The sequence below is a fragment of the Oryx dammah genome, unplaced genomic scaffold, assembly GCF_014754425.2.
Source record: "Oryx dammah isolate SB20612 unplaced genomic scaffold, SCBI_Odam_1.1 HiC_scaffold_18, whole genome shotgun sequence".
Classification (NCBI taxonomy): domain Eukaryota; kingdom Metazoa; phylum Chordata; class Mammalia; order Artiodactyla; family Bovidae; genus Oryx; species Oryx dammah.
The window spans coordinates 65,742,307-65,767,823 of record NW_024070202.1 but is presented as its reverse complement, the minus strand read 5'-3'; the positions used below and the strand labels follow the sequence as shown (position 1 = coordinate 65,767,823).

General features: G+C 54.5%; 1 protein-coding gene and 1 pseudogene across 1 annotated transcript in view; both read left to right on the top strand.

Annotated features, from left to right (window-relative positions):
• Nucleotides 1–11,462, top strand: part of MINDY4 (MINDY lysine 48 deubiquitinase 4) — a 119,582-nt gene extending 108,120 nt beyond the window's left edge. The window contains exon 18 of the mRNA XM_040259689.1: nt 9,138–11,462. Within this exon, the coding sequence (XP_040115623.1) occupies nt 9,138–9,186 (49 nt within the window). The 3' untranslated portion in view covers nt 9,187–11,462. The remainder of the gene's footprint in view (nt 1–9,137) is intronic.
• LOC120877394 lies at nt 5,650–7,821 on the top strand (annotated as a pseudogene).
• Nucleotides 11,463–25,517: the final 14,055 nt, after the last annotated feature.

Here is a 25,517-nt window from a genome sequence, read left to right as displayed (position 1 = left end):
CCCACCTCCAAACCCCTGGGCCCTTTCTCTGAAGGCCTCTGCAGGAAAGTCTGTCTCTGCAGCACCCCCGGTGGCCCACTGCCCAAGCCTCTCCACTGGCCCTCTCTGGAGTAACTCCTTCTTTCCTCAGAATGCTTCTGCTGCAGAACTCGGCTCAGCAGGTGCCTCCCAGGGGTCCAGGGACTGGGCTTTGTAGGCTCAGCCCTGATTGACAAGTGCTTGAGAATGACTTGGGCCTCTGGTCAGTCCAGAGACATCCAAGTGTGAACGTGGGCCTGAGTCTCCTCTCCCTCTTCTGTCAGCTATCTCTCCTCCTAGGACCTACCCCTGCTCCAGGGTGGGGCCACGAGCCCTGAAATGAACCAGTGAAATGACAGCATGTGAAATGATCTGGAGAGGCTGCCCTGAGCCCTTGGCCCGGGGCAGGCGGTCCAGGCTGAGTCCCTGCCCCACCCTCGTCTGTCCCTGCCCACTGTCACGGGAGCAGCCTGGGCCAGACTGAGTCCGGGCATCTCCTCCAGCAGAGCTCCTTAGTGCTTGTCACAGACAGGAAATCGTCATATGTGGGCAACACACAGGGTCTGGGACAACTGGCCTGGGCTCCTGGTTGGCCCAGACTCCACACAGTTCCCTGATGGCTGAGGGGATCAGTGGCCCAGCATGCCTGTGTTTGTCCCCTCACAGGGAAGGTTTGCTCTAGAGTGTGGTCCCCAGGCTTCAGTGGGCCTCCCCTGGAGGGGCGTGGTTAAACACGAATCCTGCATCCCGCCACCCTCACCTCCGAGCTTCTGATTCAGTCAGTCTGGGATGTGGCCTGAGAATCTGCATTTCTCAAGTACCCAGAGGCTGTAGGTGCCACTGTCCTAGGGCGGCCCTTTGAGAACTGATGCTCTGGTGGCTGGTGGGGGTGGTGTCCACCTCCCCCTCCCTGGCTGCCTGGTGAGGGTCAGACGTCAAGTGAGATGCTGAGCCTCCAGCGTCTGGCCTGCTATGACACACTGGCCCTGAGGTACTTCCTTCCTGGCTCCGCTGGCTGCCCCCTGCCCCCCCAGGTCTGAGTGCTGCACCCTCTGTGTGGACTTTGCTGAGACCAGTTCAGCATCTCCCATCACTTGCTCTACCCTGATGGGTCCTTCTGGGTAGTTAACACGGCACAAGTTTTCCCAGCATCATTCCCGGAAAGCTGAGTGGGTGAGTGAGTAGAGGGAATGCAGGATTTTTCCCCCTGTGTACCCATCAGATAACATACCACTGTAATGGGAAACAGGCCCGGCCTCCTGGAATCCTGTTCCAAGGGGTTGGATTACAAAGGCTTTGCATTTTGTTTTCATCCCAGATTCTCAAACAGCTCAAAGGGAGAAACTTGGGAAAGTGGCCTTCAAGGTCAGCAAGACCCGCTAGAGCTGGGGCCCAGCCTCTTGGTGGGCCGCTGCCTTGACAGGAAGCAGGTATGGCCCAAGCTCAGGTCCTTTCCAAGGCCAGTTAGAGTCCGAGCACCTGCTGAAAGACAGCGAGCTCTCACGGCAGCATAGACCAACTTGAGGGCAGGTGGGATTTCTCCATCATCACTCCAACCTCATGAAACTTCTGGACTTGACTCTATGCAAGAAACAGCTGGATGAGACTTGCGTCTTGCTCTCAGAGTTCACAACTTGATAGAAGTCAAGTTCAGAATCAACTCTGTGGAATCCAGGAAGAGACGCACTGCCCACCCTCAGACTCAGCTCTTGTGGCCCCGTAAGAGCCTCTGACACTCACACTAACCCGCACGAGGCACGCCACATGCCTGGCCATCTGGCAGCCTGCTTGGATCCACAGAAAGGCCCTTGGGCAACATCTGACATGGCCCTTCCTTCTACGGACAGGATTCTCTAGGGTTGGGGTCTGGCCCCAGGCCACACCCCGAGTCAAGAGCAGTGCAGAGCGTGGAGCTTAGGCCCATGCTGTCCCAGCCCAGTGGAAGGTCACTGAACGGGCAGGGTGACTTCCCGCCACCTGGCTTTGTTGCCATGGTGACATTGCACAAGACCAGACTGCCAGACTTTGGAGAAGAGCATCCTAATTGGAACCCACTCGAGGTCCCGTACCATCTCCACTCTCTTGTGTAACGCATGCCTCGGCCTGAGAGAAGCTCCTGTTACCTTTGCTTGTGTCTGTCCCCTATCCTCCTCCCGCCTCTGTTCTCTAACCATCTCAGCAAAAAAAAAAAAAAAAAAAATCCTGATTTATGGTCATTTCCAAACAAGGCACACACAGTAACTTCTCTCAAGCTTCCAGCCTCAGTAGAATGGGGGAGAGAAAATGAAACAGTTGTCAACAGGCCAGAGAAAAGAGGAAAGAACTCATAACTGGGGGCTGGGGCTGGGCCACAGATGTTTCTGTTTGGAGGATCAGACGAAAAATGGAAAATGTAATTTCAGCTGGGATGGTGCCTTTGAGGGGCTGTAGCTGAGCACCCACCTTCCTCTGCTGCTTCCCCCTACGGCCTGAGGAATCTCTGCAAACACCCTTCTTGCCTCGGTGCCGTCTTCACAGTGCCTCTCACCTGCTGAGGGAGGGTTCCCTAAGTGCTCCTGCTGCCCAGCCCCCCTCTTCTGAGTCCCCTCCCTGCAGCCCACAGGCACAACTGCCCGTGGTGTTCCTTGTTCATGGAATATGCGACACCATGATGCACAGCATTGAACGGGAGTCTGGAGACCCCAATTGAGTCCTGGCTCTGCTACCGTCACGTGGCATGACTTCCAGGTCTGGCTCCGTCTGGACCTCCACTTCCCATCTGTGGATTGGGTATAATGGTGCCTTCCCTGAGCTGTTGTGAGGTTGAGAGAAAGCATTCCCTTTCCTTTGGAGACCTTGGGGGACTCACACGCGAGGTTGGCCGAGGATGTGTGGGGAGGAGACAGAAGGGAAGGGAGGGGAGGTGGGCCTTCTCAATGCCCACTGGGGTCAAAGGAGAGGGGGAGTGCAGTGTGAAGACTCAGGTTTTCCTGCTGGTGCCCCGGCTTGAGCAGGGGTAGCAGGGGTAGTGGGTGTGCAGGGGGTGTGGCCACTCAGCAGCACCCCTGGGAGCCCAGCCCTGAGCCCAGCGGTCATGAAGGGGATGGAGGCAAGTGAGACCAGCTCTGTGCGTTAGGGGCTCACAGTCTAGCAGGAGAGGGAGACGCCACGACAGTATGGTGGGGGCAGCCTGACAGCAGTTCTGAGGAAGGATACTTCTGGAAGGAGGGGTCCTAGATCTGACCCTGAAGGATGCGGGGTGGGCAAGGAGGATGGTCATTGCAGGTGGAGGTGTTGCGGGAACAGGGACCCCTTCTGGGGCCCGACAAGTGGGCTTTTGTCTAACACTCAACTGTCCAGGGAGACACAGGTGCTGACAGCGCAAGGGACTTTACTGGGAAGGGCACCCGGGCAGAGAGCAGCAGGGCAAGGGAGCCCAGGGGAGCTGCTCCGCCCGTGGCTCGCAGTCTCGGGTCTTATGGGGATGGGATTGGTTTCCAGATGGTCTCTGGGCAATCGTTCTGACTCAGGGTCCTTGCTGCTGAAGCACACGTTGCTCAGCCAAGATGGATGCCAGCGAAAAGGATTCTGGGAGGTGGTCGGACATGTGGTGTCTCCTTTCCATCTTTTCCTGAACGCTTCAGTTTGATGGTAGCTTGTTCCGTGTTCCTTACCAGGACCTCCTGTCGTAAAGTAACTCACGCGATTGGTTCCTGGCCAGGGTGGGTGGTTTCAATCTGTACATTCCCCTAACAGAGGGTGCAGCCCTGGCCAGGCTCTCAGGTAAGAGGCAGCCCGTGGGGCTCATCCTCTAGCTGCTCTGGCTGCCAGCGGCTGGCACCTAGGATGGGATGCTGGCACACTGGATACTTGTCTGGAAATCCAAAGCGAGTGAGAGGAATTCCGGGGTGTATCTCTACAGGTCAGCTCTGGTGGCTTTAAAAGCACGCCTGCTCTCTTCTCCTCACTGGTACAGCAAGTCATCTTTTTTTCCTCTGAAATACACTAGTTCTGTCAGTGTTCAGAATCTGTGGAGGCAGGTTACTACTCAGTGATGGCTGCTGGAGAGGAAAGGGATTCAGTTGTGATCATGAGACGGGCCTGCCCATGACGCTGAGCGGACCTGAGCTCGGGACCACCGAGCATCTTCACTGAGCTCAACCCTTGAGCCAGTGGTCCTTGACTGGGGACAGTTTTGCTCTGCAGGGGATAATTGGCAACATCTGGGGACATTTTGGGGTATCCTTGGTTGGGGGAGGGTGTCAAATGTCCTGCAGTGCACAAGACAGCCATCACAACAGAGCTATCCAGCCCCAAATACCCATGTGCCCACGCTGAGGAGCCCCGCTCTAAACTCTCACACCTTCAGCCTCCTTCTTCATAGCTGAGTGAGCTCAGACGGAGAAGGCACCCCACTCCAGCACTCTTGCCTGGAAAATTCCATGGATGGAGGAGCCTGGTGGGCTACAGTCCATGGGGTCGCTAAGAGTCGGACACGACTGAGCGACTTCACTTTCACTTTTCACTTTCATGCATTGGAGAAGGAAATGGCAACCCACTCCAGTGTTCTTGCCTGGAGAATCCCAGGGACGGGGGAGGCTGGTGGGCTGCTGTCTACGGGGTCGCACAGAGTCATACGCGACTGAAGCGACTTAGCAGCAGCAGCAGCAGCAGCCCACTCAGAAGCCACTCCATTTCACTCTTCCCTTTCTCTATCAGCCCCTGATTGCATGTTTAGAGTTCTATTCATCCTTGTAATTGGCCCATAGACTTTCAGAACCATACGCCCTGGGGAACCCCTTCATAAACAGCATCCCAGCATTTCAGCTCTTTCAATTTTAAAACATGCTTTCCTGTTGTAGTTGTAGACTGCTTTCTTTCTGTGTTTCTACTACTCTCCCTGCCTCAGCACCTGTTGGCCAGGGTGCAGTGGGTTGGTTACCTCTATGGAAAGCCTCAAAGCCAACATCAACCCCACAGCCTGACCTTAGGATTCAGGGACTGGTTGGTGTGACATGGGCGTCTAGCAGCAGATGAGAGTGACTCACCCCTGCACTGAAGCCAAACTCTGTTTTGTCAAATTGGGAGCTCAGAGGAGAAGCTTCTGTCTGCCTGTTGGTATGGGGAGGGTGAGGCTGCGAGGGATGGAGAGGGATGAGGGAAGGGCGTTGGGGACCAGGCTGAGGGTGGATCTTATAGGGATACAGGAAGTCTGCTCTATTTCTGACTCTTTCCCTCATTCTCTCCATGACCAGAGGCAAGAATCCAAACTGGTCTTGGCAGTAGTTTCTCCTTCGCAAATCTGGGTCCCTTGTGCCTGTCTGGAGGCAGGCTGTGGGCAGGAATGTCGCTGCTTTCTCTGCCTTTCATCTGGGCATCTGGATTCAGGATGTGCTCCTAGTGTCTAAGATTTTGGTAGGAGCTTTACTGAAGCTGATGCTCCTCTACAGGCTTCCCTGGGGGCTCAGTTGGCAATGAACCTGCCTGCAATGCAGGAGATCTGTGTTTGATCCCTGAGTCAGTAAGATTCCCTGGAGTAGGGAATGGCAACCCACTCCAATATTCTTGCCTGGGAAATTCCATGGACAGAGGAGGCTGGTGGACTACAGTCCGTGGGGTGGCAAAGAGTCAGACACGACTGAGTGACTAACACACATACACACGCTTCTCTGGAGTGGGCTGCCATTGCCTTCTCCACTACAGATCTTAACAGAACAGTAAAAGGCTTTTAACGATGTGTTTCAAAACTGCAAAGATGATGAACAGAGAAAGCAAACTGAAAACCTCAAGTTGCATGGTAGAATCAATGAAGCTCTGCCTTGTGTGGCTGCAGGTTGCCCAAGTGCTGTTAGCCCAGTAGGTCCACATACTCCCTTGGAACCTGTGGTCATTGCAACCCTTCTCAGCTTGTCTTACCTCCAGAGCCTGCTCAGTTGTGGAAGTCAGAGCTCTCTCCGTCTTCCCCACCAGCTGGACCTCTATTAGCTACCCTGAGCTGTCATCAGGGTCCTGCGCCAGTAGGGCAGGCAGTGGGCACTCAGGCAGTGGGCACTCTTCACCAAGGAGCAGCCTGACTCCTTCCGGGGCTGCTAAGTTGTCTCCAGACATCGTCCCAGTATCTCTCCTTTAAGCAGTGATGGATGCTCTGATGCATCAAATTAGCTCAACCCCAAAGCGTCTAATAGGTTCCTCTAGATCTGTCTCAGTGCCAACAACACAGCACCTCAGGACTAAAGCACTTGGGTACCAAAGAATCACTTAATCCACGTTCCAATGGAACAGGTGATGCTGACCTTGTTGATGCACAAGACATGACTGATGATGAAGCAGAGGTTGGGTCCGTGGAGGAGCATGAGAGGTTATCCTGCATTTCTTATCACAGGTTAGGCTTGGAATGGATCTTGTTAAGGTAGTTCTTCCAACAATTACTCTTGGGAGAAACTCTCTTCTAGAAATGTGTACAAACTTTTTGCATATCCAGACCTGCCTCTGAGTATCTGAGACTGGAAGGATTCCAGGGACCAAATGGTTCGGGTGATGAAATGGTACCTCTCTTAGCTTTTTATGCAGGAAGAAAAGAACCAATTTGCCGAAAAACCATACAACCCCATTTTGGGTGCAATCATGCAGTATCCCAGGACACTACCAAATGACACTGAAGGGAATGCAGAGCTAGTTTTGGAGGGGTTCTTAAAATAGTTTAACATCTGTGGCTGAGCAGCTATTCCATCATCCACAGCCTTTTATGCCGAGTGTTTTGACAAGAAGATGCATTCCAACGTTCATATTTGGACCAGATGAAAGTTTCTTGAACTGTCACTTGACGTGCGTGACACCAGGCAGGGCTGTGCGTGGTGTCTAGACTATGACAGCCATTACATTCTTACTTTCCCTGGGGAGCTATGGAAGCCCTGGACAGGGTGGAGGCCTCGGTGGAGCTAGGAGGAGAATGCCGTGTTGATTGTTCCAAAATGAGCTGTATGCAAATATTGTCACCCACACCACACCTTTCTATGGGAGCAAGAAGCACAAAATTACACTAAGATTTTTTTTTTTTCTTCTCCAAATGACAAGAAATCTTTTTGCTCACTTGAAGGGAAATGGAAGGATGTAAAGTGTGAAAAACCCTCCATGGGGGTCGTACAGTCTTTACAGAGACCAAGAAGTTGCTGGTCATCGGGAGGAAAGTAGGTTGGAAGAACAGAGCGAGTATGAATCCCCCTGCCTCTGCAAGGCTGTCCCTCCAACTGGAAACTCAGAGATGTAGATGGGTTCCCGAAAGGCAGGCACAGCCATGAAGAAAGGCAAAGAGCAGAAGCCTGAGGAAGAAAGGAGAGAAATTCAGTGGGGTTCTAGGTTATTCATGAAGACGAAAGGTGCTGGCTTTATGGCGAACCACAACTGAAACTTCATGGTGCTTCTAAGCACTCGGTTGGAAAATGCAACAGTCTTACTTTGAGAGAACCTGTTCACTCCCTTCTTGCTGCAGGTGCAATCTCAGGGATACAGACAGACCTCAGAGATGTTGTGGGTTCATTCCAGACCCATGCAGTAAAGCAAGTCGTACGAATTATTGGTTTCCCAGTGCATATGAAGGTTCTGTTTACACTATCCTGTAGTCTGTCAAGTATGCAATAGCATTATGTCTAAAAAACAATGTGCATATCTTAATTAGGAAATACTTTATTGCCAAAAATGCTAAACATCATGATCTTCAATGAGTCATAATCTTTTGTAATAATGTCAGAGATCACTGATCATGGATAACTGTAACAAAGATAGTAATAATGAAACAGCTTGAACTGCAGAGTAAGCAAACGCTGTTGGAAAAATGGTGCTGATAACTTGTCCGATGCAAGGTTGCCATAAACCTTCAATTTGTAAACAAACAAACAAACAAAAACCCCCATAGTATCTGCAAAGTGCAATAAAGAAAAGCTCAATAAAATGAGGTCTGCCTGTATTGGGCTTTCCAATGCAGATGTACAATTAAAGTAAGTGTCCCATTCTTCCCTCTCTGTGACAATTTCAATTTTGACTTGTAAAACTTTAGGTTTTGAAAATGTCTGCTCCCCAAACCCCACACCCTGGGAAACATTTCAAAACTCCAGCCTCAAACTCCTTGTTCTAGTACTGCTATTGAGGTATGCAACATCTGTTTCCTGGTTTGTATAATGTTAGGATGTATGTTTGTGTATAATGCACCCAATGCCAGAGTTTTCTGAAATATTCCACCTGCTATAAATGTGATTCCTCTCAGTCCTTTATAGAAAACTAATTCCATGTATTAATATTAAAATTAAGTGCTGGTCTTTCCTATAATAACTTTAATTTGGGGATTGAACTATTATTAAATTATATCTAATTCTGCTGAAGTGTGAGTTGCTCAGTTGTGTCCGACTCATTGCAATCCCATGGACTGTAGCCTGCCAGGCCCTTCTGTCCATGGGATTCTCCAGGCAAGAATACTGGAGTGGGTTGCCATTTCCTTCTCCAGGGGATCTTCCCAATCCAGGGATCGAACCCGAGTCTCGTTCATTGTGGGCAGATCCTTTACATTTGATCCACCAGGGAAGCCCTGTCTAACTCTGGACTCCTATTTAATTATACTCACTGCTTCTTAAGGCTTCCTAAAGTAATTTTTTGAAAATGCAAACCTGTGTTTTACTGAACTGCTCACAGCACTTCATTAACTTCTTGTGGTTTTTAGAGCGAAGGCCAGAATTCTTGCGAATTCTCCTAGGTCCTGTATGGTGCCGCCTCTGCGGGCTCCCTATGCCCCCTGCCTACCTTTCTGGGCTCCGGCGATCGGACCCCCTTCCGTGCCTTGAAAACCTCCAGGATTTCTCCATATCTGGGTCTTCCCATGTGCCTTTAAAGTGTCACCATCCCGCCCCCCGCCAAAGAGTGGCTGGACTCAGTTGTGTGTAGATCACTCGGCTTGTTGAGGGGTTTAGGGTGCGTTTGTCTTATAGGGACCCAGTGTGTAGGTTTGTCTGTGGGTGTGGAAGGGTGACGCGGACATGATGAAACTTGAAATCCTCGAAGCCCTGGAGATGGGAGATCAGGTGAGTGAGGACAGGTGAGTGATAGTTCCTCTGTGGCCCCGAAGCTCTAACTCTCTGTCCCTCTGTTCTTAGGTGGAAGGGGGCATCAGTGAACTGGAACGGCTCAGAACCCATCCTGTGACCCTCTGTGGGGGTGAGCCTCATGGCTCCAGTGCTCATTACTAGGGGTGATGGCGGAGCTCCCAGGCCTCAGGGACATGTCTGGGCCAGCACCTGAACCAGCACTGCCGCAGAAGCATCTGAAACCTCCCTGCCTCTTCCGTGGAGGGCCTGCCAGGGAGTGACTCGGGCCCAGCGCGCTGCTGTGTGGCCCCTCCCAGCAGAGCTGTGACTGCCAGGGGAGGCTGGTGGGGCCCCTGCTGCCTTTTCTCTGCATCCTGCCCTTGCTCTCTGCTGGGCCATCCCCTCGTCCAGCCTCTGATGTGGGCAGCTGAGGGACCCAGGGCACTCATTATTTCTGAGAGTTGGCTTCTATAAACCAGGAGTCAGATCTGTGCTGAGGGCCAGTCTCATTTGTTCTGTTGCTGCAAAGGAAGCATGAGGTTTGCGAGGTTTATAGCTGGGGGGGATGGTCACGGGTGGAGGGGGCCAGAGCCCTGGAGACCTGTGGGCTCAGTCATCACCCAGTAAGGGTCTCTATGTGAGCCGTATCCTGTGGCCCAGAGCTGTCCCTGGCTGGGCTTATGGTCTGGCCTGCCTTCTTTTGATCAGCCCCATGTCTGAGGCACCAAGCTTCATAAGCTGTGCTGACCAGGAGTAACTCAGGCCCCCCGGGATCCCATCTCAGCGCTGACCTCGATGCCTGCGAGGCCCCATGAGGACGGGCATGCACATCTGGAGGGTAGGGTACACCTGGCCAAACAGGTACGGGGAAGAGAACCTTCTAGGGAGGGACCTTTGGCGCCGGAGGACAGTAAGCTGACGATGAGAAGGGGGACTAGCTGTGGTCCCTTGTGCGACTGCAGTGCGGCATGTGTGGGGAAAACCGGCTGAGAGGTGGGCGGGCAGAGCCCATGGAGACCCTCACCCTCCAGACTGAGGGTAGAGTAGGTGGGAAGGGTAGAGCACATGGGAATGGGGAAGACTCCATAGTTACCTGTGAAGAGAAAATTGTACTTGGAGCCTCCTTCTTTCCAATAATTTACATCCCACGGATTCCAAAGAGGAGCACGAGCAAGCATAGAAATGAAATGGGAGGCTGGCGAAGGAGACCAGAGAGAGTTTTGTCAAAAACGGAAGCTACAGACCCCTCTGCAGTGGCTCACAACGGTGGACTGAGCGAGGGCACCCAGAAGTAGAACACGGCCTCCAGGAACCTCTGTCACCTGGCTGTCCACGTGGGAGTCAGGAGCAGCATCATAGAAGAGGCCCCCCACCCCCACCCCACACATGCCTGGCTGTGCCCCTCAAGTGCTTGGCTGGGATTCTGAGTGGGGTCTGCAGAGGAGAGTGTTCACACACAAGGACCAGGCACGTGCTCCCCCCACATCTGCCCTGACCCAGGGAGAATTGTAGACACTGGATGGCGGCCACTCTCCAGCTTCCATGTCCCCCCTTAAGGCTCAGGATACACAGAGCTCGGGGGTTTTGCTCCCCCTGCAGTGCTGGCTGAAAGGAGACCCCCCTTCTCTTTAAGAGCCAAGAATACAGCAGGCAAAGCTGGCGTTTGGTGGTGACCACTACAGAGCCTGGTTAGTGCTTTCACAGGCTGGGTAGAAGCAGTGGCGGGACTATGGGCCTTTGGGGAGCAGCAAGTAGGAGCCGGGAGGGAAGTGAGAGGGCAGGGGTGCGTTGTCCCGGCTGTGCCGAGGCCCCCGTGGGGTTTGCTGTGTAAACTCCAGTGGCCATTCACTGCAGGCGTCCAGCAGAAACGCTTCCTATATGTCCCTGAAATGTTTACGCATTTGTTTTCCTTGGCCAGGGTTAGGCTGCTCCAGCTGAGCGACCCGGGGGAGGAAGTCGGTTTCCCTGCAGCAGCCTTGTTTATCAGCCTGGGAAGGAAAAGTGTGTCTTTTCAATAAAACACTTAACCTCCTGACCAGGGCACCATTGGCAGAGCTGGAGAAATCAAAATATTCCCAGCATTGCTTGAGGAGATCAGTTCCAACAAATTACAAAAGCACTTTTTCTAGAAGCCAAGACATAGGTACAAGTGCAGTATGACGCCCCTGGCCTGGAATTTTCTGGAAAGGAAGATGAGCAAAGCCTGACACCACCCTCTTCCAGGTCTACAAATCAGAATGAGCCCACGGTGCTGCTGCCAAACTTGTAAGAATGAATTGTAGGCCCTGCCTCCTTGTACATGGCTTTCCCATCTGGGCTGCAGAGTTTTCGAGGAGACTGTGGGTGAGGGTCCATAGTGCCCCCAAATTATATTAAAATTTTTATGCACTTGTACATTTGTGTAATTTTCTGTGGAGAGAGTCTGTAGCTTAGCTCACGGCTTTGATCTTGCAACAAGTCCCTCTCTTTACCCCCAGAAGGTTAAGAACCATATCCTAGAGTTGAGTGGCCTCTCAAGGGCTGAACCTGGGCTTGGCTGCTCCCTCTCTGGCCTGCACGTGCGCGGGGGAGCCAGTTTGTTGAACAAACAGACCTCTGTGGGGTGCGAGCAGGAAGCCGCTTTATTCTTTCTCAGTACAGTTGGCTCCCTGTATCCATGGATTCTGCACCAGCGGATAGTGAGAGCCCAGCTATGGGACCTGAGCATTCTTGGGATTTGGTACCCTTGGGGCCTCCTGGACCAGTCCCCCTCGGAGACCAAGGGGCGTTGTCTGCATTTCCACTTGGACTTCTTTTCAGTGGTCTTGGTCTCTGGGTGAAAGGGCAGTCTGGTTCCACTGCTCTTCTGGCAGTGTGAACAATAAGAGCAGGCTGATGGCAACACCGAAGTTCATGCTCTCATCCTTGGAAAGTTCCTCCTCCTCCTGCTAGTCTTATGGGGGACCGCTAACCCACAGGGGTCCCTCCTGAGTCAGGTGGCTCATCCCTAAGCTGGAGCTCACGGAGGCGCCCAGCACTGGCCCCACCCCCACTTCTAGTGGAGTCAACCTCCCTCCTTCCCCAACTCCAGAAAGACTGGAGTCTTCCTTCTGCAGGATCCATGTTTGGACCAAGCAAAGCACCAGCACATCTTCACCTCCTCGGACCTTTTCCCCTCAGGCTGCCTGTCTGCTGCCACCTGTCGGGAGCAGTGGCATCTTATTATCCCCAGGCGGGAGTCAAGGACAGTCCCACACTGTAGGCCAGGGATTAGAGGGGCATTGGGGGAAATCCTAAGATGGGGTTTCGTCCAGGCCCCACCTGACTGCTCCCCTGGGTCTCTGTGTGTGTCTGAGCCAGAAGTCAGGAGCCGGGCTGGGGCCTGGCCCATCAGGAGCACTGGCGATGGAAGAGTGGGCAGCCGTGGGCCCAGGTTCCTGGGAGGGCTGGGAGTGGTGAGGGGGGAGCCTTGGAAGCCCTACCCTAGAGCTTAGTGGGGTCACAGTTTGGAAGCACAGGAGTCACCCCATAATGAAGAAGTACCGAAGGAGCGAGCAAGTGGAGCACCGTATAGACACAGGGGGAAGAAGTCACATCGCGACCAGAAGGCCTGGGTTTAGTCCTGAATCACTGCTTCCTGCCTGTGTAGCTGTGAGCACTTGACCTAAGCTCTCTGGACCTGTTTCCTCATCAGTAAAGTGAGCCCTCATCAGGTCATCATGAGGACGAGGGGCATCACTACGCCGTGATGGGGGGAGCAGGGCTGCACATCACAAGGGCCGGGGAAGTGTTTGCTCGTCATATTTCCAGCATGAGTGAGGAGAGGCGCCTCGGCACCAAGTCTAACCTCAACCGTGAATCAGGGTGGGTTCTGACAAGCGGAGAATTGGATGGAAGATCCTTCCAGGTGAGCCCATCAGAGTCCATGATGTCGGTTGGTCTCATTGGGGGTGATGTGAGTGAGAGGCTCCAAGAATTAGGAGAGGGGGCTGAGGAGGTGAAGACCTGAGATAGCAGGTCCCTAGATGGGGGTGTTTTCTCTGGAGACAAGGACTGCTCAGAGCTTTCCTTCACCTTTCTCCTTGCCGGGGGTGTGGGTGTGGGGCAGAGAAAGGGGCACATCCAGGGCTACTAGGGTGGCCCCAGGGGAGCAGTCCTAGTGGAAAAGCAAGGAGCCAGTGGTGGGGGGACCAGTGCTGTGGCCTTCGCCAGTGGCAGCCCCATGGATGAGCCTCACTGGCCACTGATTCCTTACACGATCCTGACACTTGCAGGTGGTAAAGAGGCCGCTGAATCCATCTGCAAGTATTTCTCCCCAACCACCAGAGTCCTCCCCACTCCCTGCTGCTGCTACTGCTGCTAAGGTGCTTCAGTCGTGTCTGACTCTGTGTGACCCCATAGATGGCAGCCCACCAGGCTTCCCCATCCCTGGGATTCTCCAGGCAAGAATACTGGAGTGGGTTACCATTTCCTTCTCCAATGTATGAAAGTGAAAAGTGAAAGTGAAGTCGCTCAGTCGTGTCCGACTCTTCGTGACCCGATGGACTGCAGCCCACCAGGCTCCTCCATCCATGGGATTTTCCAGGCAAGAGTACTGGAGTGGGGCTCCTCACTTCCTAATCATGCCCCAATCCTCAGAGGCCTGTGGGAGCTATAATTGCCAGGCAGAAATGCCAGGCATTTGTGATAATGGAGATTGCTTAATGCAGGACGAGAGATGGGCTGGACCAGTGGGCAGGCAGACTTCCCGTGGGTTGGGGTGCACAGGACAGGGCCTCTACGTTGCTGGGGTGCTGCTCCAGCAGACCCACTTTGCACGAGAGAGGGGAGAACACCCACCCTGACCAAATACTCAGTCTGCCTTCCCACCCCTCCTTCCATGCCATTCTCATATCATGGTGCTTCATCCTGCTGTCCAGCCCACATTCCCATAAAATACCCATCCTGTTCCTCAGGAAGACACCGAAGGACTTCTCTTTACAAATGGGGGAACTGATCAGAGAGAAATCTGTAATTAAGAGTCCTAGGACTTTCTCCTTCACAGGCGTCTCTTGGAAACCAAGCCACCACAGAGGTCTTCAGGTGGAAAGGAGCACATATGATGGGAAGGCTGACTCTATCTGCCTCTAATTCTGGCTCCCCACTCCCTTCTCCATCTCCATGCACTCCCCGCTCTAGACCATAGCAGCTGCTTGCCCAGTGAACTCCTTGCCGCCTGAGGCCTTCCCTAGTGCTCCTTGCTGCACCTGGGTCCTTGCCCTCCAGCTCCCTGTATCCATCTGTCAAATACTGCCCATCCCTCAAGGCCTGTGTCTAAGACCCCACCTCTAGAAGCCCTCCTGGATTATCTGGCTGAATGTCCTTGATCAGCTCCTCTCTAACAAGCCCGGAGCCCAGTGACCGGGGGTAGGTCACACAGCTCCAGGTTTCCCCCTTTAGTGTGTGTGTGTTTGCATGCCTACCACACACACACACACACACACACACACACACACACACACACACACACTCATCTATACCACACACTGTGGCTGTGTTTCCTTATCCCTGACCTGGAGGTCCTGGTCTTCACTCTCTCCCTCCTTCCCGCCAGCAACCTGTACCAGTCCTGTCGTGGGGGATGAAGCCCAAGTTTCATTTTCCTCTTTGAAGAAGCCCCTTCCAGCCCACACCTGCCTCCTCCCTTCACCCTGAGCCCCAACTCCAGCCCCAGTCACTGGGTGTCTGGCTGGGGAAGTGTGGGCTGCCAGGCAGCCCAGCTGCCTGAAGTGTCCAAACTGTTGAGTTAGGTGTGGTTTTGAGATTAAAGCCAGCGCCTTTCCTGTGGCCTCTGATAAGGGTGATCCTGGGTGCTTATCTGGCAAGGTCTGTTTTAAGGCCCATGGGCATCTGTGAGGCTAAGCCAAGTCCCACTTCCATGCAGAATGGAGCCCTGGGGGATAAATGCCCTTCTCTCCATCTCCCCAGGCCCTGCTGGGGCACCCCAGGCAGGCAATCTCAGACCATGGGTGGGGGACACTGGGCCCTACCCCTCTGCCTCACCCCTCCTCTGCCCCAGCGCAGGGGCCAACCTGAGAGGGTGCTGTTAACAATGATGTCAGGACATTTGTGTCAACAGACTGTTCTGTGTGGGAGAGCTTAGTCTGAGAAAGAATTGTTCCATTATCAGTTTGTCTCCTGACACCCTGTTCTCCAAATTCCTGGGCTCAGATCCTTCTTGGATTTTACTGGGGGCATAGAGCTCAGAGGAGGAAACTCGTATAGGGGAGAAGTTGCTTCTTTGAAGCCTGACTCTGAAGGAGGGTAGGGGAGATGGAGGGGTAGGGCACTCCAGGTGGGATGGGAGCAGGGCAGAGTTGCCAGGGGAAAGGGGCGTAGGGAGTCCAGGGGGTGGGGGTGGGCAGGAAGATAGAGGATTTTAGGGCTGGCTCCCGAAGGACTTTGCATAGCAAGCGAAGAAGCTTGAGCTGTCTCTGTGAGCACTGCAGAGCTACGGGGGGGTTTCAGAGCAGGGTGGCAGTAGAGCCAAGTTGGTTTAGAAGACTAAAACTGCAACAGTGTGGAGGGCAAGGCAGCTCAGAGAAGATGCCAACTTCCAAGCTAGGGCGTGGAGAGGAGGAGCAAGCAGGAGGGTGATACCTTGCATTTTAGTGATCCAGCCTGGGGAGCAAGGTGGAACCCCTTGGGCCTGCCTGGAGTCAGGGCCCCCCTCTCCCCTGCTTCCTGGCAGGCAGACTTCAGCCATGAATAACCATCCCCTCTGTCAGCTCCCCTGTCAGCGCTGGCGACTGCGATTCTCCTGGGAACAGTCTTTGCAAAACATGCCTGCCCTCCTGATGAAGGCTTCCTCCGTCTCCTGCCTTGGCAAACCATGAAGGAGGGGGCCTCAATGTGAGGAAGTGCCCAAGCCTTTGTTCTGGCCCCGGCCACGGCTGGACCCACTGCCCATTGTTTCTAGAGCTGTTGGTGACCTTGGGCCAGCTGGACGGGACCGGTCAGCTCCCTTGGGCCTGGCCACCTCAAATGCACATGGAAGACAGCCAGTCTGGCAGGACGGTTCTCGATCCCTTGGTGGCCTTGGGGAGGGCCTCTGCCATGGCGGTCGGGGGTGGGGGGGCTTGGGGCCTCATTTGTGTTCTCAGAGGCTGAAGTCCCCCAGCTCTGGCCATTTGGAATGTTGGTGGGCATTCTGGAAACTGCTCCACTCCCGAGGATCAGGAGTTTCTTAGGCAGGAAGGTAAAGAGAGCTTCCAGATCCTGGTCCAGGTTCATGCTTCCTTCAGTCTGCTGTGTCACAGCCTCAGCTTTCTGGGACTTGTTGATCAGAAGGCCCGAGTCTATCCATCTGCTCTTCTCTCTGGTTTTGGAGGAATCTGTCTTGCACCCACCATGGGGTGTGCACTGTGAGAAAGGGGCTCAGACAGCTTGATTACTTGGGTTTAGATCTTAGCTCCAGTGTCACCTAAGTTATAAAACAAACAAAATTAAAACCTCTCTGAATCTCAGATTCCCTCCTGTAAAATGGGAATAATCACATCCCATGCCTCTGAAGTTTGGTGTGGGGAGTAAGTGTACAGTGCTTGAATCAGAGCCCATCACCCAGTCTGGGCCCAGTAGATGCCAGTCTTTTACTGGGAGTTGGATGGAAAGGCACAGGAATTGAGGGCTAGGGGGGGCAGAGGTCTCACTCACTGAGTGTCCAAGAAGGGTGACCATGAGGAAGCTGAGAAGCAGCGAGGCCAGATGGACCTTAAACTGTCCACGGAGCCCTGGAGGTCAGTCCCTTTCCTCATACCTTTCCAGACCCATCCCAAAATAGCTGTCCCTCTTCTCCCTTCCCAGTTCTTACTGCTTCTGAGTTAGATGGAGAAATGTCTTCCTCTCTGGTTACCCCCGTAAAGGCCCTGCCTCCCGACTCTGGACTTTGAGCCCCTCTTGTGCCGTTTGTGGAATGAGGCACTTGGATGACGTGGCCCTGGACAGCTGGGCCCGCAGTCTCAGTAGTGACTGCTTGTGAGTTAAGACCCAGACCAGCACCCGACTGGCATCTCCCTTCAACCTCCTGCTTCCAGATGAGGAAAGAGTCTCAGAGCATCAGGGCACTCTCCCAGGGTCCCAGGCTGACAGAAGGCAGGTGCCAAGCCTTCCTATTTGCTCGCCTGCCTCCTGAAGGTCAAGTGGGCGGAGGAGGGGGTGGGCTTCCTGGAATCCCTCCTCTCCTATCTTCCCTTACTTCCTGCCCTGTCGCCAGCTCAGGCCTGAGACTCTGGGGGCTCTGGAAACATCTGCGAGTGTCCTGGTTTCTATACCAGCAAGCGATTGTGTGGGAGCCCAGCCTTTCCTTCAATTCAGGCTGCAGACTTCTCACCTCGAGCAGCCCGGAGAGAAGGATGGGTCAGAGTCCCCGTTTGGCCCTGCCCAGAAGGAAGCCTGGCCTGCCAAAGCAGGAGCAGCCACCTAGCCCCAGCGTCTCCTGCAAACCCCATTTCCTATGCCCCTTCCCCCAGTTCTCCCCATCCACTCCCAGCGACTTTGGCAATCACAGAAAATGCCAAGAGCTTTTGTCTTTCTTCCCTGCTAACGCAGACACACCTTTGCTTTATTTGTCTAGATTTTCCATTTCCTTTTCTGAGAAATCATCAGAGCCCTGCACATCTCTTTCATCACAAAGAAGGCTGGGGAGAGAGGGTAAGTTCTGAGTCACCATGGGAAGAGCTAGTGAGGAAGACTGGGGACCCAGCTCCCAGGTGACCCCGCTGTGCCCTATCTGACCCCGCTTCAGGCTGAGATGACCACTTGGGTTGGCCTTTCATAGGAGCAAACCTGTTTATGAGTGAAGGGCCTTGGGTGGGGCCAGTGACCTCCCAAGGTCTCTTGGCGTGAGGCTGACCAAGTCTCTCTCCTCCTGGCTCTGGTCCGTGGCTACGCCCATGGTCGTGTTCTGAGGCCATATTGGAGTTCCTCGCTCCGCCCCAGCTCCCACTGTCCCCAGTCTTGAGCTCTCTGAGGCCACAGCCTCTCCACCCCTGGCATGGGTGCTCCCTGAGTAGGCAGGGCCCAGGCCTTCCCCTCCACGCCAACTGGGATGGGAAGCAGAGATTCGGGCTGCGAAGAGAAGACAGACTCACACAGGATGTCCCAGGCATGAGAGGGGTGCTGTGCCATCCCATCTCCACCAGTGCCTCCCTGCGGATCTGAGCCAGCAGCAGAGAAAGGGGAGGTGGGGAACCTCCCCACCTCTGCTGTAGCTGGAAGCCCACCCGGTTGCATCCCTCCTTCTGCTTGGTCTTTCCTCTCCGCAGACCACCTCCCTTCCTTTACATAAACAGATTTGTCTGCCATGTCCCCTCCTCCGGGAAGCCTTTCCTGATTATTGGGAAGAGGTGGGGTTCTTCCGCTGCCCACAGGTCCACCTCACCCCTTCCTGAGGTTCAGGCCCTGGCCTTAGCTGCCCTCTTCTGAATACTCAGGGTTGAGAGGTGAAGCCTCAGAGCTCCAGGTTTGCCTCTGTTGTCAAGGCCCTTGAGCCAGCTAGTGTCTGAGCCAGTAGGTGGTTGGAAGAGTCATCTCCCGTGAGCATTGACCACGGCGTTGACTCAGGCTGGGCACAAGGGGCACTGTGTCCCTCAGGGGTGCATCCCACGGGGCTGCCCAGGCTCAGTCCTTCTCACGGAAAGGCCTGCCGTGCCCCTAAAACACAGCCAGTTTCTCAAATCTGATGGTGAGGGCTGCTTCATCAATTCCCTGGGCAGCCAGAATCAGGGGAAAGACTTTCTCCTGATAACAGAGAGCTGTGTCTGTTATCATAGAGTAGGAGTAGGTAAACACTTCTTTCCTTTCTTGCCATGGCTTCCAGGAAACTCCAGGGGAAAATGATACTTGGTTGCAATCTCTCTTCTGTATCATGAGAAGGTTCCTTCCTTTCCGTGCTTGTATTTTAACTAGACTCAGATCAGGAGTTTATTTTGCTTGCCTGTTTTGGTAATTCAGCTCCTTGCTGCTCGAGGTCCTGAGACCAAGGGTCTTGAGACCAGCAGCACTGGTATCACCCGGGAGCTTGTAGAAACGCACACTCTTGGGCCCCACCAGATCTGCTGAATCAAAATCTGCATTTTAACAGGATCCCCAGGGGATTCGTGTTCCCATCAAAGTCTGAGAAGCACTGATGGTCTCCTCAGATGCTTTGGGAACAGATGTAAAAGAGATTTGAATAAGACCAGTAATGATTCTCCCATTTCCTACCCTGATTTTTTTTTTACCAGTGAAATTTATTTCTTGCTCAAGCTGACCCCAGCCCGTCACACCAGCCCTGGCTCTGATTTTGGTCCTCAGTTGTGCTCTCTAGCAGGCTTAGGTCACTGAGGGGATGGGATGGGAGTCTTCTTAAGTTGTCATTTATAGGATGAGGCAGGTGGTGGACATGTGCCCCAGGACAGGGGACCCTCCACGGGCCAGCTGTCTGCTCCCTCATGAATCAAGGTCACCTTTCTACAGTACTGGGCTCTGGGCAGTGGCTGCTCCTGGCCACTCCCGGGGGTAATGGAATTGTCCTGGTGTGATCATGCTGGGCTTGGGCTCCCTACCACCACCAGGATGAAGCAGGAGCACAGAAGGCTGGAGAGACTTGGGGATGGACCCTCTGATATTTGATAGCCCCTGAAAAATAGGTCCCCACCTCTTCTGCAAAAAGCTGTTGCTTGTTAGTGTTTGGAGGCACACCTGGTCTGTGGCCCTGAAGGGCACCACTGGTGAAGGTGGCAGCATTGCTGGGAAGCGACGTATGAAGAACCACTCACTAACCACAAGAGCTCCTCACCAGGAGCAGATGAGGGGTTCCGGGGGGAGAAGTATCCACAGGGGAGCTCATAGCCCTCTGAAAGGGAAAATATTAAGAGCTTCCAAGGTCTAATGAAGTGCAATTCTTAGCCAGCCTATACGATTCCTTCAGATTCTGAGATTTTATGATTCAAAGTCCTCCTCCTCCAAGAAGGCTTCTATGACTTCTCCTGCCCTCACCAATCACTCTCTCTCCACCAGCTGGTAACCTTGCCCAGGCTCCTCTCTGACTGCTTTGTACTCGTGAGTCTGGGACCCCTCAAGCAACCTGGTAACTCAAGTCTAGGTCTCCCCCTCTGCCCCTCTGTCCTTTGACTGGCAGGGTAGAGATGAGAGGCAGATAAGAGGAAGATGCCAGCAGAGGATCCAGGTCAGTGGGTCCCTTTTCCTGCTGACTCAAAAAATAGCCACTTTCAGGGCATCTGGCTCTTGAACATGGAGGGCTCAGAGGAAGACCTCTCACCACTTCTTAACCTGCTGCCAACATTCTATTTATTCACTTTCAGGCCTGACGCTGCCTTGGACAGAGGCAGGATTGACACGAAGGGACCTGGGGTTCCTGAGTTTAGGGCAATACTGCCTCAACCTCAGGTGCTGGCTCTTCAGAGGTCCCAGTGATGTCAGCCTGGAGGGAGTGGTGGAGAGGGGTGAGTCCTGCCTCTCTCAAGCAGCGAGTCCTTCCTGGTCACTGTGTGCTTGCCTGACTGCTGCTCTGATGGTGGGGAAAGGACTTAGGCTGAGACTAGGTCACTGTGTATGACACTGCGAAAGCCACTTTAGTCTGTGGCCTCAGTTTACCTTTGTGCAATAAGGTGTTGATGACCTAAAGGCCCTAATATCCTAATGGTCTAGTACTCAGGAGATCAGAGATGCCCAGTCTTGGTGGCAGGGTTGCCCTGGAAAGAGTTACACAGGCACCCTGTGAGTTGACTTCCTAGGACTGACTGGTATACCTGTAAAACAGTAGCACAAAGCAGGAGGTGTGTGTGTTGGGGTGAGGCTGCCGGTACTGGAGGCTGGGGAGTTAGGGCCTCTGCGGGGCCCAGAAGCCCAGGGCAGGGGGCCATGTCATCATTTTCTCATTAGGCAAGACAGCGATCCGCCTGTGTGAGATGATCTTGCTGGCCCTGTGGGCTCCAGGAATGTTGGCTTCACATGAATAGAATCCCCAGACTGGACCACAGAGGGAGGGGTCTCCGGTGGATGCGGACAAGGGCAGCTCTGCCTGCCTTCTCCCACCGTCCTAGACTCCCCCCACCAGCCCCAGCCCACAGAATTCTAGAAAATCAAACAGTGAAAGAAGGGGGTCCCCATAGCTGGCCTTGCGTCTTTGGGCACTGCAGGGGCTCAGCACACCCACCCTGACACTGGCTGGTGAGCTGGCAGCTGGCTGGTTCCATTCACCTTTGGACACTTGCCCAAGCTGCCCTGCACAGTGAGCTTGCTCCCCAACTGGATCAGACTCAGTACCCATACCCACCCAGGACTGGGGGGCAGTGTCCCATCTGGAGAGGAAGTGAGATAAGATAATTTCCAAGAGAATCCACAAAGCCACTGTGTCACAGAAATGCCCACTGATGCGTTCCTCTTGCCCTTGGCTCCTCCTCTCCACCATTTAACTTCAGCTTCATGTTGAGGAGCAGAGGGAGGTCCCGGGCTTGTGAACAACATGGGTGGCTGCAGCTGTGAGTGCTCGGAGGTGCCAGAGAGGCTGTGCAGATGTCCCCGGGTTCAAGGTATAGGCAGCAGAGGCCACAATGTGCGTGGTAGAGTGTTTCAGAGGTGCAGGGGTTTGTGGGCCATGATGTATATCTTTACTCTGTGTGTTTGCGTGTGTGTGCACGTGCAGGTGTATATATTTGGGCATGCACACGTGTTTGTATGAGTGCAACATGTGTTTTGTGTGTGAAAACCAATGTGTGTGCATTGCATACATATCCATGGGCAATGTCTGTGTGTAGGTGTGTACATGTGTGTTAGAATATGCTGTGTGTGTATGTGCACACGTGCATGCAAGCCCGTTCACTGTCAGGGAGAAGGAAGGGTCAAACTGGCCTGTGTTGTAGCAGCTGGGTCAAGTGTGACTTGGCAAGGCAGTCAAGAGGGATGAAGGACTCACAATGAAGGAGAGAGTCGCGGACGCCGCTCAGCCCAGGGCTACGCTTTACTTGTCAGAGGGGTAAGTCTAAGTGGGCACTGCTGGAGCGTGCCCATCTCTGGCACCTCCCTGAATACTGCCTTTGGCCTCAGTGGTGGTGGTGGCGGCACTCCAAGCTGCACTGTGATTTTTGTGAGTTTGGGGTTCTTTTGCTTTTGTGCGTCCCTTCCTCCATACAAAATATTAAAAGTGGAATTTGATGACTAGGTGGATATAAAGACAAATGTATTAATTGTGGTGGTGAGGCACAAGCACAGTGAAAGAGGAATTTCCCTAAAGCTCTGGAACCTGCAGGACCCAGGCAGTCCCCCTGTGGGTCCTGGAGCGAACATGACCTGGCACCAGCTGGCACCTGCTCCCATTGCAGCCCAGTGGCAGCGTGCTGGCTGGAAACGCCACAGAGCCAGCGAGGCTCGGGCCCTAGGAAGTGCCCAGGGGTCCCAGTGGGGCCCAGAGGCAGCCATGGCATCCAGCAGGTGTGAAGGGAGCAAGAGCCAGATGGAGCAGGGTCCAGCAGCCGGGATGGTTCTCAGGAAGAGGCAGGGCCCTGGGAAATGTGGTGAGGAGGGGCAGAGGCAGTGGGATCCACAGGACAGGGAGACCTGGCGGCCAGAGGGCACAGGGGCGTCTAGGCAAGGGCGGGAGAGAACAGCAGGGAGCCTAGAGTCCTGGCCTGCTGGACTTACAGTGCCCACCGGGACACTCCCTCCGAGCCAATGAGGCGAGGTGAGGCTGGGATGGCGCAGGAAGTAGAAGTCAGGCTCCCCCAAAAGGTATCTTCCAGCTGCCCAGACACTTCTCTGAGTCCTTGCTGGAGCCCAAGGAGGAGGTGGCCTCTTGTCCAGCAGAGAAGGGAGGAGGAAAAGGCTGGGTGCGGCTGGCAGACTGGGCCTTGGCAGGAACCTGAAGACTGGCACTCTAGTCCTGGCTTCACTCTGACCCACCAAAGAACCTCGGACACGTTGCCTGGCCCCCCCGAGCTTCCGTTTCCCCATGTGCAAAATGAGGGCCTCAGATCCCTTGTTCTCAGACGCCCCACTCAAGTCTTCATGCTTTGTGATCCAACAAGGCAAAGACAAGAGGTGTTTGAGGGTCCAGGGCAGGAGGGTGTGCGGGTCTTGGAGAGTCAAATGGGAGCTGCAGGGGCAGCCAGCCCAGTGGAGCAGGTGGTGCCCTGTGTGTGCCCCAGGTGAGGAAAGGCTCCAGACCTTTCCTCAGTATGCTGAGGTCGGCTCCAGGTGGAGCCCCCTATCCTGCCAGTGTTCTCCTGAAGGGTGTGGTCAGCTGCTTGGGACAAATGGCACCACCAGCATTTTCTGGAAGTGAGAGATGCCACCCTCCTCGCCCGAAGGTCTGGGCTGGGGAAAACGTGACCTTACTCCCTCTTGGAGGACCTCCTCCAGTCCTAGCAGACAGGGGCATAAGGGAGTGAAGGGGCAGGGGCTGTCCCGTATCCTCATTCAGGCTTGGGAGCCTAGCCCAACCCCCCCAGCCAGGCAGGGGGGCAATTTTCCCATACTGTCTCACTGGATCGTCTTCTGTAGCTTCAAGGAAGGGCTATTGCTGGAGGGTTGCCAAGACGTCAAAATAGAAAACCCTGCTTTCCAGAAAGAGGTCTGACACTGTCCTACCCTCCCTACCTCCCCAACAAGCCTTGATATTACACAGGGTAGGCAGGGAGAGGGTGAGGGCAGCATGAGGAGATTTGAATGGGAAGCAGTAGTTTAGAAAATTACTAAATCGTTCCGCTTCTGGTGAATCACTGGTGGCCGCTAAATCCAGTTTTGATTTAAGGGGGATCGCGTGACGCCTCAATGGCCAGGAGTTATCTGTCACACAGGGAAGAATTCACATGCTTTCAGAGGTGGGTACCTTGTCTCCAGAGGAAATTGGACAGTCAGCCAGCAGAAGTTTCCAAGATCAGGTCTGCCACGCCCAGCCCTGCACTCAGTTCTGCAGGGAATACTGTGGATGGGGAGGGAGAAGACCCAGGCCGTTGGGCCCCACCTCACCCCACCAGGTCAGAAGGGTACAGCCCAAGCTGTGGTGAGCTCAGTGCTGTAGCTGTGGGTGCTGTTGTGGAGGAGGGGTCAGAGGAGGCTGGCGTAGCGAGGAGGCAGGAGACAGGGTTCACACGCAAACATCTGGGCAAAGTGAGCCTGTTGGCTCAGGGGCCCTGGCCTTTGTCTGGGGCTGGAAGGGGTGGTGGCAGGTGCTACACAGGGTGGTTAGCGGAGAGCCTTGAGGAGGTAGCCAAGGATTTGAGTCCCCGTTTTGGTCTCTGTACTCTGGGCTTCGGTCCTGCCTCTCCTGCCTCTTGGAGGGGAATGGCCATGCCTCCCAGGAATGACGACTCTGTGCTGGAGCCAAATCCTTGCTTCCCAGGCAATGGGGGCAGACAGGCCCCATCTGGGAAGCCCAGGTCAAGGTCAGGGTGGTATGGTAGCCGGTGCCCTATTGAGGGGAAGAGCTACGAGGACCAGAGGGATTCTCTGGGAGTGGGCGTTCGTGGCTTCTTCTCCAAGACCCCCAGGGATTTTGTCCTGTATCTCCACCCTCCATCGGTGCACTCTGCCAGATTCAGAAAAGCCTGAAGGATTTTGGGAAATTCATCCAAGCTGCTGGTGAGCTGATGACTGTCACGGCCAGTCTGCTGTCTGCGTCTCCTCCCACCTCGAACTCCATCTTCCTGGTGGGCCTCCTGGAGGGAATGAAGTCATTGTTCCCCACAACTCAGCCCATGGGTGGGAAATCCCTGTGGGCCCAGAAGGGAGGGTCCATCCGCTCCGTCCCTCTGCCCTGTGATCCACAGAAGCTCCTGGCTCTAAGAGTGACAGCCTCGGCCACATCCATGGGTGTCTCCCCCACCACCCCCCGCCCCACCGCCACCCTCCCCACAGCCTGGGGCCGATCCTTGGCCAGTGTGTGAGTCCCCTGTGCGTCCACCTCTGGACCAGGCGGAGGTCCTCCCGCTGGATCCGGTGGGGACGGGGACCAGGACCAGACGGCGCTGGGAACAGCCAGCTCTGACTGGAAGGCAGGTCTCCTGGGCACATCAGGAAGAAGAAAGCACATCTGGAAAAGCGTTTGCTGAGGCCGCTGCTCCGGCAGGGCCAGACAGTGCCCAGGCCTCGGGCGGGGGAGGGGGGCAGCCCCCACCTTATGTAGGCTGGCTCAGGCCTGTGGGTTCTGGAGGCCGGGCCCACACCACTGCCCATGGGAGGGCCATGGAGCCTGAGCCAGGCCGCACGGAGGGGGAACTGGGTGGGGGAAGCGCTCTCCTCGGAGCCCAAGCTCCCCAGCTGGTGGGGCTGCACGGGTGACTCCCAGCTTCTCCATGTACCCAGTCTCTCCTTGATGCTTCCTTTCCCATGCATCCCTGACCCTACCTGAATTATGTTGGAAAGTTGCAGGTGGTCCTGTCAACCCACCTCTCACCCATCCTATTGCCTCTGAGGCCAGCTTCCCCAGTCCTT